Source organism: Cynocephalus volans, chromosome 2 (genome assembly GCF_027409185.1).
Source record: "Cynocephalus volans isolate mCynVol1 chromosome 2, mCynVol1.pri, whole genome shotgun sequence".
Taxonomy (NCBI): Eukaryota; Metazoa; Chordata; class Mammalia; order Dermoptera; family Cynocephalidae; genus Cynocephalus; species Cynocephalus volans.
The window spans coordinates 121,492,033-121,506,568 of NC_084461.1; the positions used below are offsets into that span (position 1 = coordinate 121,492,033).

Consider the following 14,536-nt stretch of genomic DNA (forward strand, 5'->3'; position numbering starts at 1 on the left):
GAAGTGGAGGTCTGAGTGATGACCCACACCTCCTTTCTCTCCTCCTGGTTCATACCTAAACCTGCCAGGACTGACGTGACCTACTGGGGACGCCCTCTAGGATCCCGCCTTTCCCAACCGGCTGAAGGATCTGTCCTATCACTAAATCTCAGTCCGATTTCTGTCTAAATTCCCATTAAGAGACCAGAATGGGCGCTTCCTCCTCCTCCCTAGGGGACTCTCCACTTCAGTGCCTTCTGAAAAACCTCACCAACCTTTCCCCAGGACGGATATTGAGCCCAAACTCTTCACCAAATTCTGTACACAAGATTAGCCTTATTATCCTTTAGATAATCAAAACACATGGCCCCCTGAGGGCACACTAGATCCTAACATTCTATGAGACCTCTTTAACTACTGCCAGCGCCTAAATAAATGGAAGGAGATCCCCTACATTGAGGCTTTTCGCCTCTTGGCTCAGAACCCCGCCCTCTGCTCCTCCTGTGCTCCCTCTCAAGTCCTTTTAGCCTGTAAACCCTCTTCACAGTCACCCCTCGATTCTTTCACCTTCAACCCTGCTGATGAACCCCCACCCTACCGACCTCCTCCTCCCCCAGTGCCTCCGGTGTCCACTCCTCCTCCCCTGTCACCCGCATCACCTTCTGCACCTCCTGCGCCATCCACTCCCCCGTCTTTACCCTCCCCTACTCCTGACCCACTAAGCCCCCCTTTCACCCGTTCCCAAGGACCTCCCCCCACCCCTTTAACAATCGCCCCACTACATGAGGTAGCTGGGGCTGAAGGAGTAGTTAGGGTCCATGTTCCCTTTTCCCTAGCTGACCTTACAGAATTAGAAAAAAGACTAGGCTCTTTCTCTACCGACCCTACCACCTACATTAAAGAATTCCAATGGATCCTGCAGGCCTACAGCCTCACACATCATGACATCTTCATGCTCCTAGCCAATACCTTCCTCCCTGAGGAACGCTGCAGGGTCTGGGATACAGCCCAAACCCATGCCACTGACACCCATCGTACCAATCCGGATCACCCGCCAGGCCCCCAAGCAGTCCCAGAACAGGAACCTAATTGGGATTATAACACAGCCCAGGGAATCCAGGCTCGAGATCATTTTGCCTCTTGCTTAATAATTGGCCTCAAAAAATCAGCTCGCAAGGTCGTCAATTTCCAAAAAATTCAGGGAATTGTCCAAAAAAAGGAAGAAACTCCCTCCGAGTTCCTCAATAGATTAACTCAGGCCTTTCAACAATACACTAACTTAGACCCCAACTCAGAAGATGGCCGGCATGTCCTTATGACCTATTTCCTGGCCCAATCCTACCCCGACATTAAAACTAAACTTAAAAAATTAGAGCAGGGTCCTGCAACCCCTCAGACCGAAATCCTGTCACTGGCCTTCAAGGTTTTTCATAATTGGGGAGAGGAAAAAGAACGTCGAAAGCAAAAGGCCGACCACGCCAACTTCCAGATGTTGGCCCAGCTTATCAAACCCCCTGGGCGCCCTCCCACAGCCTCCACCTCTAAGCCTCCACCTGGAGCCTGCTTTAAATGTGGAAAGGAAGGGCATTGGGCAAAGGCTTGCCCCACCCCCAGGCCACCCACCACTCCTTATCCAAAATGCAAAAAGAAGGGACATTGGGGATCTGATTGCCCCCTTGCCCAAAGGGGTGAGGGACCAACTGCCCCACAGTCCCCTGAACCGTGGACACCACCTATGGTGGGCCTCGCTGAGGAGGACTGAAGGAGCCTTGGGCCCTTCCCGACCATCTCTATAACAAAGCAAGAGCCCAGGGTATCCATGGTTGTGGACGGCCACCCAATATCTTTCCTCCTGGACACTGGAGCCACCTTTTTGGTCTTAAGGGAATATAAAGGCCCCACCACCTCCAGCAGCTCTCCTATAGTCGGGGTAGGAGGTAAACAAATCTTTACCCAAAAAACCCCTTTTAACCTGCTGCCTTCAAGGCACTCAATCCGTTTCCTCCCATTCCTTTCTAGTCATGCCACAATGCCCTGTCCCCTTGTTGGGTTGGGACATTCTATCACGGCTTCAAGTCTCCATTACTTTGCCCCTGTCCTTTTCCTCTTCCCCTGTTTCCTTCCTCCTAGCACTAGTTCAAACCCAAGATCCTACTAATCCCACCCCCTCCAAAGAAGTCCTTACCCATCTTAACGCACCCTGTTAACCCCACAGTTTGGGACACTGTCAGCCCTGCTCTGGCCCAGTGTTCCCCTGTACACATAAAACTAAAAGACCCTTCCAAATATATTTGTCAGGCTCAGTATTCATTAACCACAACAGCCCTCCTCGGGTTAAGCCCCATCATTCAGGACCTATTAAAAAAGGGGTATCTCCATCCCACTCGCTCCCCTTTCAATACTCCCATACTCGCTGTAAAAAAAAACCTAATGGTGCCTTTCGTCTTGTCCAAGATCTCCGCCTTGTTAACGCTGCTGTCATTCCCATTCACCCCCTTGTATCAAATCCATACACTCTTCTTTCCAAGGTCTCAGCGACCTCTACTCATTTCTCGGTTCTGGACTTAAAGAATGCCTTCTTTTCCATACCCCTGGAAACCAATACTCAGGACATTTTTGCCTTCACATGGACCGACCCCCACTCCCATCACTCTGAACAACTCACTTGGATGGTCCTGCCACAGGGATTTCGGGATAGCCCTCATATTTTCGGGCAGACCCTAGCACAGGACCTCAAATCTTTTCACTTAAACCATCCAGAGTCCACCTTATTAACTTCCTAGCTGGTAGGGGATATCGAGTGTCCCCCACCAAGGCCCAAATCTCCTTACCGTCTGTAACCTTCCTTGGTTTTCTCCTCTCCCCGGGAAAGAAGGAAATCACCCTGGACAGAAAACAGTTTCTTACTGACCTGCCCATCCCCAAAACCAGGCCCTACTAACAGCCCCTGCACTTCATCTCCCTGATCTAACTAAACCCTTTTTCCTCTATGTTCATGAAAATACGGGACAAGCTCTAGGCATCCTAGGACAGAATCATGACCCCTCCTTTGCCCCCGTAGCATACCTAACAAAACAGTTGGACCCCACTGTCTAAGAGCCCTAGCAGCGGGGCAGTTACTGCATACGGAGGCATCCAAATTAACATTTGGGGCACCTCTCACCATTCTCTCACCACATCACCTAAAAGACCACCTTACCTATAAGGCTCTCCAATCCCTCCCACCTTCCAGAATCCTAACCCTCCTATCCTCGTTTCTGGAAAATCCTGCCCTATCCTTCACTACCTGCCCACCCCTAAATCCGGCCACCCTACTGCCTATACCAGATTCCCCCAACACCCCTTTGCACAGCTGCGTAGAAAGCATTCAGAATTTCATGCCTTACCGCTCTTCCATCACTGAGGGGCCCCAGTCTCACGCTGATCTCGCATGGTTCACGGATGGGTCCTCATTCAAGGAAGGAAACACTCATTGCGCAGGTTATGCCATAGTCTCCCTTGATTCGGTTATAGAAGCCCAACCTTTACCCAAGGGTACTACCAACCAGCAAGCCAAACTTATCGCCGCCACGCGAGCCTGCGTTCTAGCTGAAGGAAGAACTATTAACTTATACACTGACTCCAAATATGTCTTTCATATACTTCTCTCTCATGCCGCCATATGGCACTCTAGCCCCCAAGCTTTATCCCAGTTTTTACAAGCCTTCTTCTCAATCACCCCATCTGACAAAGCCCTCTTGCAAAAAATTTCCTCCTCATGCACAATCTGCCAGCGTACCAATCCTAACACCCCTCTCAAACCTGGGCCATACCCCTCCCACCAGGCCAGAGGTCTCAAACCTGCGGCCGACTGACAAGTCAATTTTATGCACATGCCTTCTGTCCAGTGCCTCAAATACCTCTTGGTGTTTGTTGATACCTTTTCAGGATGGGTAGAGGCATTCCCAACATCCAATAAAAAGGCCTCCACTATAGCCCAGACTCTCCTTTCCCAAATCATCCCACGATTTGGGATGCCCATTTCCATTCAATCTGACAATGGACCTGAATTTACCACCCAGATAATACAAAAACTCTCCCAGTCACTCTCTCTCCCCTGGCACCTACATTGCCCTTACCGACCTCAGGCATCTGGAAAGGTAGAGAGAACCATACTAACTAAATTTTCTCTGGAATTACACCTTGATTGGGTCCGTCTTCTACCTCTCGCTCTACTCAAGACAAGAGCTCTCCCAAAAAAGCCCTCCAATCTTTCCCCTTTTGAAGTCATGTATGGTAGGCCCCTCCTACCCCCGGGGATCACAGCAACTGAAGGACCCATACCAGCCACCATGGCCTTACCCTTGCTCTCCCACGTTCGCACTGAATTATGGAAGTATCAGGACTGGCTACTTCCAGATCCGTCACTTTCCAAAAATAACCTTTCACTCAGCCCAGGCCAATTAGTATTCTACACTTCCCTGGAACCCAAAACCCCCCTAACCCCTAAGTGGGAAGGCCCATGTCCTGTCATCCTTTGCACTCCAACTGCTGCTAAACTTGCCCTGCCAGGTAATGTTACTCCATGGATTCATATTTCCAGGCTGAAGCCTTACACTCAGGATCTGCCCTCGGCCACCAAGAACTCCAATAACAAGCTGCAAAAGAACTTAACACACCATTCTTTTAAGTGTATCCCTCATCCTACCGACCCTTTCAAACTCTGCCTATCCCGGACCTCAGCCTTACCCCCAATTCTGGAGACATGAACCTTCTCCTTGGCTTCTCATTTCACCCAGGGAGCTTTCAGGCCCCTCTGCTAGCTCCCCAGGGTCACGCATTTACACCTGGCAACAGATCATTTCTGAAACACTCATCTTTCTCTCTCTCTCCCGGAAATTGTTTTCTCTCATGCGACCGCTCCTGGCGGCTGTCCCCTTAAACGCTTCCCTTCCTCAACCCCACCAGGCTCTTTCTTCTGGTGCAATGGAACCCTCTCTACCTCCATCCTGCCTAATCTTACTGCCCCATGCCTTCTTGTCACCATCGTCCCTCAACTCACTCTGTACACCAGTTCAGAACTGTTCCATCTTCTTCATCCCCCCTCAAGGCAAAAAAGGGCCGCCTTCCTCCCGATCATGGTTAGTATTTCCCTAACAACATCAGCGGTCGGAGCCGGCCTGTCGGGAGGAGCCTTAGGACACAGTTTATGGGCGGTTGAAGACATAAATGCTAAACTTGAAGGGGCTCTGACCTCCACTGCCGAATCTCTTTCCTCTCTACAGAGACAAATTACCTCTTTAGCTCAGGTCACCCTCCAAAACCGTAGAGCACTAGACCTCCTCACTGCAGAAAAAGGAGGTACTTGCATCTTCCTTGGGGAAGAATGCTGTTATTATATCAATGAATCTGGTCTAGTAGAAACAAACATCATCAAACTCACCGACTTAGCTTCCAGCCTACAAACCACATCCAGTTCTAACCCCTTTTCTTCTTTTATCTTAAACCCTATCCTAACTTGGATTTGGCCCATTTTGGGACCTCTAATCATTATCCTCATAACCTGCCTTTTCTTGCCCTGCATCATTAGGTTTCTTCAAACCCAAGTGGGAAAAATCTCTAGTCAGGCCTTTAACCAGCTTTTGCTTAGAAACTACCAGCTTCTAGGTACCGATGAACCCCCCGCCTCATCTCGTGAGCACCTCAGCCGATGCTGAAGAGACACCACCTTAGAGAGGAAACGCATTCCTACACGCCCTTGCCACCGATGCCTGGCTGCTCCCTCCAGTCTCCAACTACGAAAATGGAACTGGTGCATACTCGACTTGTGGCTTCAAGGAACGTTTATGGACTTTTCCCCTTTTGAAATTACTTGTTTCTCCACCCTCCTTTGGGGTTTCATAATGGGTATTTATGTACCTTCCTCCCTTTGCCCCCCCCCCCAACGCCCCAGTTCAGCAGGAAGTAGCTCGATGACTTCACCGTCCCCTTTCCTAAAACAAGAAAAAGGGAGGAATGTTAAGAACCCAAATGCCCCAAGGGATCACACCCTGATCACATAAGTCCTTCTCGGCCACACCCCATCATGGCGCAGGTTGCCCTCTAAGTGGGGATTGTATTTTAAGCCAATCAGCCTTCCCTAAAAGCCCTATATATATGTGTGTGTGTGTGTGCCACCTAATAAACGAGCTCTCTCTGGTGGATCGTCAATTGGTGTCGACTCGTCCTTTCAAGATCTGTGCCTCTCTTTGGAATGAGGAATAAATTCTATTTCCCAAATACAATACTTCCACACAGTATAGTTAGTAAGAGATTAAGTTTAAGCATCAAGAACACCCACATTGGGCTAAACTCACATTCAACTTGAGGCTAATAATTCACGCCTACTTATTATTTTCCAAACCAATCCTGCCTCTCCATAATTATACAACTGCTAACTTTATATTTAAAATGAAATTCAAGGGCTGGCCAGTTATCTCAGTTAGTCAGAGCATAACCTTGTAACACCGAGGTCAAGGGTTCAGTTCCCCATACCAGCTAGCCACCACCCACCCTCCGAAAGAAATGAGATTTAGGCATATAGAACCATTCAATTATAGCAAATTCAGTTTCTTTTTCATCAGAAACTCATTTAATTACTGCAAAAATTATTTTATAATAAAATTATATTTTAAAATCAGCTAAGTCCAAAGATGGGGATGACATGATAGGGAGAAAATGTAAGAATGGCAAGCATACCACTAACTGTAGCTTAAAAAAGAGGATCTCCAAAATATGAATTACATTCCTTCTGGACTCATTAACATACAGTGATTATAATTTCTCATTTAATATCTCAATTGATTATTTCTGTCATTGAATTGTTCTGCCTCCCATAAGCTGGTTTTATTTAATACTTAGCAAAAATCATGAATCACAAAATAAAATAAAAATGAATGATACATTTTAAGGTCTTTGCTGTCTAGTAACCTAAGAAAAAAAAAATGTAAGGAGCCAAATACATCATGCTCTGCATTTCAGCATAAACTATGGAATGCCCTTTGCCTAGTTCAAACATTGACGCTAGTCCTAATGTCTCTTCTGTAACATTTTCTCTGACCCACACAGAAAGTCACTACTGTTCACATATATATCTATCTGACTAAAATGCCTATACTCTATCATAATTGTTTAAATTCCCAACAGCCAAAAGAAACTAAGTACTATGAGAGCAGGGTTTAGTCCTTATTTAGCTAAGTAATGCCCAATAAATTTTTGTTGAATTAGTTATAAGAACTAATCTAAGGGTTCCTCTTGAAGGCTATTCCTGAATAATTACCAAACGTGACCAAAGAACACCAATATCAAATTGGAAAAGAGCAAAGTGATTATATGGTCATCACACCATAGGAAAATGAAATCCAAATAAAACTAAGTTGACTTCCCAAGGTTAAATAGCAAGACGTGACTCTACAATTCAACTGAAAATTCAGATTTTTGGTGTTGCCCACCTCTGATCCAGAGCAAACATCTCCCAGAATACCCTTTCCAGTCTGTTATTTTCTCTTCTGTCTCAAGAACTTCTTGGGAAAGTATTTAGTAAATGATTTAAAATTCAATTAAAGGCAATTTCTGTACTGAAAAACCTCTATGAACAAACAACTGAAATGTCATGCTACAAGTTAATTTTTCATAATATAAAATAGAAAAGAACAATAAACGGTATATTTATTGATATAAAGTAATCCCAGACCTCAATGTATCATCCCTTCAGAAAATCAGGGCACTAAGGCTTGTTTCTAATGGAGACAAGTTACATATTTCTTAATCAAGTCTTTCTCATTTAAAAAAAAAAAAAAACCCCACAAAATTTGGAGGCAGGGGGAGAATGATAAAGCAAAATCAAAATTTAAGACTGTACAATATCAACACAATTCTTTGCAGGGCTATGAGATTTCCTAGAGAACTCTCCGAACACCAATGTAACAAATGGCTTCAGCAAAGCTACTGTACTTTCTTTTTCCTCTTCAATGTTGTAATAGCAACACAAACCCTGCAAAAAGAGATTTAAATTATAAGGTGAAGAAAAATTGGAAACGTGCTAATCAATAAATTATGATGCATTTATACTAAGTACCACACAGTTATATGATAAAGCTATATGTACAGGTATAGAAAGATGTCTTTGATGTTAAAATACATATTTATGCACACATATACACACATACATCATGATCCTATTTTTGTTCTAAAATAGAATGTTTTTATATATTATACATATATTATTTACCCATGTAAATAAAATCAAGAAGACAACATTATCTCTGGGCACTGGGAGTAAACAAAGGGGAGAAGCATTTTTTTCTTTTTACTTTACAATACGACTTCTAAAAATAAGCTAAAAGATCCCTGTCTCTTGTTCTCAGTAATTAGGCAAATTAAGTTATAAGCCTGTAGCTAATATGCAAAATGGAGATAATAGGATCTCCTTATAGTATTGAGGACTAAAATAAATACAATGATGCATATAAAGTACCTATCCTAGTGTGAGGCACATAACAATAAATGGTAGCTTTCTTATTATTTCTTCAGACAGTAAGGAAATTTCTCAAGTGACAAATGTGGACATCATATGGAAAAACCGGCAAATATTCCTACAGTAAACTACCACAGAAAACAAAACGGGAGGACAGCAATACAATGGTCTTCATAGGCCATTAATACTGTTTTATCCTATATAATCTAGCTTTGAAATTTTTCAGTAAAATGTTTTTGTTGAACTTACCCTAAGGCTTTAAAAAAGCTGCAAATGAGTGTGTACCTTTGTGTATAAACTGAGAACTGAAAAATACAAGGAGTTTTCAAAAAGTTCATGGATTCATATTATCTTTTAATTCTATTTTTTCACAAACTCTTTGAAGTATCCCCATACCTGTGATACCAGAGAATTGCTGCATTCTCATCATCTAACACATTTAATTCTGAGTAGCTATCTGATCAACTAAGAAGTGTATATTTGAATGAGCAAGAATGTATTGACAAGGATAATCAAAACTTCATTACTAACAGTAAGAAATGGAAGAAACCTCAAGTCCATCAACAGAGGAATGTCTTAAATTATGATACAGCTAACCTATGGAACATTTTACAGACATTAACAAGAATGAGGTAAATCTACTTGTCTTGATACACGAAATGTTCATGATATACATATAAACTACAAAACTATGTAATTCCATTTTCAAAAAGTAATGTAGGCGCTTACAAAAAAGATCTAGCTGGACATACACCTATTAACAGTGAGAAGAGGGTTTTGCTCATATTGGTAGGATTTTTACTTACTTTTTGTTTAGTCTGGTTAACAAGCAATTACTGTTTAATTCTAATAAAATTATTTTTAAAAATACAACACCCCCAAGAAGAATCAGTAAGATTTCTGTACTTTGTACTTCCTAGTAATAATACTAATATTTTGGTGACTTGAAATACAATGCAACTGTTACACAATATCATAATTTTGAAAGTAACATATAGTAGAAATTGTGTTTCTTAGGCTTTATCTACTCTTTCAAGGGACTTTTTATTGGAAAAAATTTTACGTGTTTTCACTTTTAATAGGAAGCATGAGACAAAGTACATCAAAGTAATCTGCAATAAGAAACTAAAGAAAAAGCATTGTTCTTCTACCCTAGTTTACAAAGTCTTTGTCGCCCTGTTTCAAAAGGTCATAATAGGGCTGAGAGGAAGAAATTTTCCCATTGATCAAACTCTTACACTGATTCAACAGGTTGGTTAAAATGGAAGAGACTTACCCTAAGTGCAAGTGTCTTTTGGGGTAAAATCCATACACTGTCCATGCAGTTCTGCTCAAATCAATCCAACATCCAAATGCCCACTTTCAACCAGCAAAGATGCAGACATACAAAATTTAATGTAAAATGCAAATTCTCAAATCTGAGAAACTTAAGCACACTTAAAAGGTAAATAAGCCTACAAATCAAATAATTGAGTTACTTCTGGTCCTGAAGAAAGCAATCATAAGATACAAAAACAAAAATTTATTCTGAATTGAACAGGAAATGTCCCAAGTCACTAAGTTATGAGGAAACAATTGGTATATTAATTATGATATAATAGCTACTACTGTGAACCCTAATCATTTGCAAGCTTTTTATCAGATTTGAAATTACTATCATCTGTAAAGACCTTTCAAACCACCTTCAACTAATAATTACTACTGATTTTACACTTAAAAAGTATTGTAACTGCAAAAGATTTTCACATTAAAGGAGATAAAAAATAGTTCATTTTTGTTTTGCTAATTTGTCAAATTAGATTGAAGCATGGCACGATGTACTCAGTAATGACTAGGTTCTGTACCACCTCCCCCCATGAACTCTTGTTTAACTTTAAGTAATAATGGTCAGGTAATTCTCATAAGAGACAAAACACACAACCAGCTGCCCTTCCCCGCTAGAAGTCTCAGATGCCAAAAATGTTTGCATAAAAACTGACAAGAGGAACCCAGGAAAGACTAATTATCACCATACGATGCTTTTTCCTTCACTACATACCAGTCCAGATTAGAGAAATTTTTAAGGGTAGACACATGACAATGAAGGGTTAATATACCATAAACAGAAGGTTGCTTTTCCAATTAACAAGAAATCCTTTCACATAATTTGTTTGCCAACTTTTTACAAGTCACTCTGTTGGGAACACAAAATGACTATAACCTTATTAGACTGAAAACCCTCCAAAAAAGGACTATTCCAATTGACCTAGAAGAAATAGATCTTTTCACCAAAACTCAGTAAAATTCAAGTAACACTTAAAAATTATAACGAAAAAATAAGCAAATCACTTTCTGTATCCTAAAGGCCCCCAACAGGCTGGACCAAATTACCTAATGAAGTAGCCCACACGTAGTACGAGGTGTCGGTGTCTCACTAAAAGCAAAACTTGAAACTGAAATGTAAAGAAACTATAGAACTACCTGAAAGCAAAGGATTTGACTGTGTTTATTACTTCATTCACTGTTCGAAAACATCTACCCCATTTGTCATAGAGGTATATTTAAGTATTTGTACCAAGCATCAACTATCATCTGTCAGTTACTACTGAGCATCCATAATTTAGCCTAGCAAAGTTGACCTTTCTTCACATCTCCTTAAAAGTAGAGCCAGGCAATTAGGAATAGATTTTGTAAATAAAGACCTTAGGAATTTTACAATGACAAGAACTAAAAAATGTGGGCCAATATTAAAATATTTTTTCAAAACCCAATAATTTTCCTTTCAGAAAACTTCTTAGTATAGCTTTGGACTTTCAACTGCAAGATTTAAGTCAAATATTTTATTATAACATTAAATCAAGTATACTAGATTAATGGGTACTCTGAACCCACCCACCAGATTATACATACTCTCACTCAATCATGTAAAGAATTGAATTCTTTATTTGTTATATCCATAAACGTTGCTATTCTATATTTCTATCCAAGAAGGCAATTTTCTCCTATTATCAGTTTTTTTTTTTTTAATAAACAACAACTTGAATTCTATTGCATGAAAGGGCTACAAATATACATTTGTTAACCAAGCAGAACACAGATATTTTGCTTTACAACTTGCACCTAAAGATACCAGTACGCGTAGCTGGTTCGTCAGTTGTCATAGCAATTTGGGGCTATCGCCCAAGCTATGCACAGCAGTTTACATTTTCAAATCTCATGTAGAAAGGGCAATTATGGTATGAACTATATGGTATGAACTATATATTCCTGTAAAGCCCATCTCAGTTACAAGTAAAGGTGTAACTTCCAAGTCTGCACAGATTTTTGATGGCAAAACTTCTAAATCTGATGCAACTGTCCTGAACAAGTTTTTTAACAAATTGTTTTGCAGCTATACTGCCATTCTGCCAGTAGATGGTGCTACAAAGTTTGGGAAAAGCATTTCCATGAGGACGACAGTTCGGCTATAGGAAAAAACCGTTTAAACCTGCTCTGAAATTACAAAAATGCATATAGTTTGAGGGTAAAACATAACCCTTATTTCTAATCATTCATTACAGACAAACCAATAAGAGGGATGAAACTAGGCCATCTGAAAAATTTTAAACAGTTTATACGAATGAAAACACATGCTTAACACAAACTATTTCTTCAGAACTACACAGTACATACTTTGAAGTAAATTCTCATAGAAAGTGACCAACCATGTCAAGATGATAAGCAAATCGTTTAGTATAAGAGATGGATGCACAAAAACTTAAAAAGATTTTTAAAAGCCACATCCACCACTTTGAAAGTTTTGCCTGTAAGGGATAATATTTAACACGCCACTAGCAGGGAAGCAGGAAAAAATAAAAATAAACCACATGACCTCTTAAAAGTTTCTCTAAGTACATATCAAGAACTAAGAATTAACACGAAAAATCTTAAACTAATATCCCTTAAAATGGTACGGAATGGATCCTAGAAAAAAATGTTAGACATATACGGTCAAACACAATGATTTATTAAAAATAAAACGTAAAAATGATTTTTGTACATATGCTTCCAAATTTCAGGCATGGGATCCAAGTAGATTTCATAGAAAACGCTGTAGCCAGGTATCAAGTTCTTACAACAAAGTAAACTACCCCCCGCCCCAACCCCCGCCCAGGTTTTGCTACAGAATCAGCAAGTTCACTCCCTCCCCCCCCCAAAAAAACACAAATTAAAACAAGACATTTTGCTAGTATAAAAACGACCAAAGTCCAAGTAATAATAAAAAAATAGAGTCCATCAATGACTGTAACACAAAAATGTGTATGTGGGGCCGAGTCCATCTTCAGAGGAAGAGACTAGAGAGGAGGCAGGCAAATAGCAGACCCCCCCCCCCAAGGGTAAGCAGCCTCAGATGCGGCTCCCCGAAGGGCAAAATAGGGAAGGTGGTGGGAGGGGAAAGGGACTTAGGAGTTGACCCCACTTCGGTTGTTGAAAAGAGCTACCCCTATAGCCACTCCCAGACATTTTTTTTTTTTTTTTAGAAGGAACTGCCTCCATAGCCACCCCCACCGCCATAGCCGCCTCTGTAAGGTCCACTGTTACTGCGACCTCCCCAACTGCTGCCGCCTCCGCCGCCGCCGCCGCCGCTCTTCATAGGCCCGTAGGAGGACTGGTGCTGGCTGTAGCTGCCGAAGCCACCGAAGCCGTTACCGTAGTCGCTTCCACCGTAGGACGAACCGCCTCCGCCTCCTCCGTAGGCATTGTAGCCGCCGCCACCGCCGCCGTAACCACCGTAGCTGTTGTAACCGCCGCCGCCGCCGCCCTTGGACAGGCCATTTTGATCTCGACCACCGCCGCGGCCCCGGCCGCCCCGGCCGCCCCGGGAGGACCGGGAGCCGCCTCCACCCCCGCCGGAGTGGATATCCTCCTTGGGGACGGCCTTCTTCACCTCCACACGATGGCCCTGGATCGGATGGAACTTGACCACCGCGGCCTTGTCTGCCGCGTCGTGATTCTGAAAATACACGAAGCCGAAGCCACGCTTCTTGCCGGACTGCTTGTCGGCAATAATCTCGGCCTTTTCCACGGTGCCAAACTGCGAGAAGTGCTCGATCAAGTCGCCCTCGGCCACGTCTCCCTTAAGGCCCCCGACAAAGAGCTTCTTAACCTTGGCGTGGGCACCGGGCCGCGCCGAATCCTCTCGGGACACCGCCCGCTTCAGCTCCACCGTGTTGCCGTCCACGGCATGGGGCGAGGCGGCCATGGCGGCATCGGCCTCCTCCACATTGGAGTAGGTCACGAAACCGAAGCAACGGGAGCGCTTGGTCTGGGGGTTCACCACCACCACGCAGTCCGTCAGAGTCCCAAAGGCCTCAAAGTGGCCGCGCAGGCCCGACTCACTCGTCTGCACATTGAGGCCGCCAATGAACAGCTTACACAACTGCGAATTCTCCATCTCCACGGCCCGGGCCTTCCCCCCGCCCTGGGAGCTCCGAGGTTTCGCCGTCGCCGTTATCGTTAGCTAAGGCCTGTCTTCACAGCTTGGGCCCAGCTGCTGCTGGAGCCGCCACCGCCGGTCACCGACGGGGAAGGGAAGAAGGGAAGGGGAGGGAAGGAAGGAAAAGAGGAAGGGGGAGGGAAGGGGAGAGGTGCCGGCTAGAGGACGAGCCGAGGAAACTGGAAAGCAACCAAGGCCGCCGCCGCCACCTCCGCTCCCCTATCTGTGCACCACACAAAGAGGCCGCTGAACGCGCGCGCACCCTCCCCGAGGCGTGCGTCACCGCCGGCGTACGGCAGCCGGAGGCTGCCTACCAATCCCCGCCTCGCTCTCCTTAGTCCCGCCTACGGCACCGCAGCGCCGCTCTCGATCAAGGACTCCCGCCCTCCGCGGTCTGTTCAAGCCATTGGCCTGCGCCTCTTCCGCCTGCCCTTCTGGCGCCTGCTTTCGCTCCTGGGCACACCAGTATGCCCTGACAAGGGACCCTCCCTACTCTAGGACACCTCCGCGATTTATTTCCTCCCAGCCCCGCGGCTGTTCCCAGTGATTCTCCCCCTCCCCTTTCGTTTTCCCCTCTTCCAACTCCGCAGCGGCGTTCGCGCCAGCCC

The 14,536-nt window shown here is 44.0% G+C and overlaps 1 protein-coding gene across 1 annotated transcript; it reads right to left on the reverse strand.

The window, feature by feature from the left end:
• Nucleotides 1-11,377: 11,377 nt before the first annotated feature.
• On the reverse strand, nt 11,378-14,200 carry HNRNPA0 (heterogeneous nuclear ribonucleoprotein A0). Its single transcript, XM_063087808.1, has one exon. It carries the CDS (start codon nt 13,884-13,886, stop codon nt 12,969-12,971), a length of 918 nt encoding a protein of 305 aa, XP_062943878.1. The 5' UTR covers nt 13,887-14,200; the 3' UTR covers nt 11,378-12,968.
• Between the last annotated feature and the right edge of the window lie 336 nt (nt 14,201-14,536).

Excerpts from the sequence above, each read along its gene's own strand:
- HNRNPA0 (XM_063087808.1), bottom strand. The coding sequence starts at position 13,886 with ATGGAGAATTCGCAGTTGTGTAAGCTGTTCATTGGCGGCCTCAATGTG.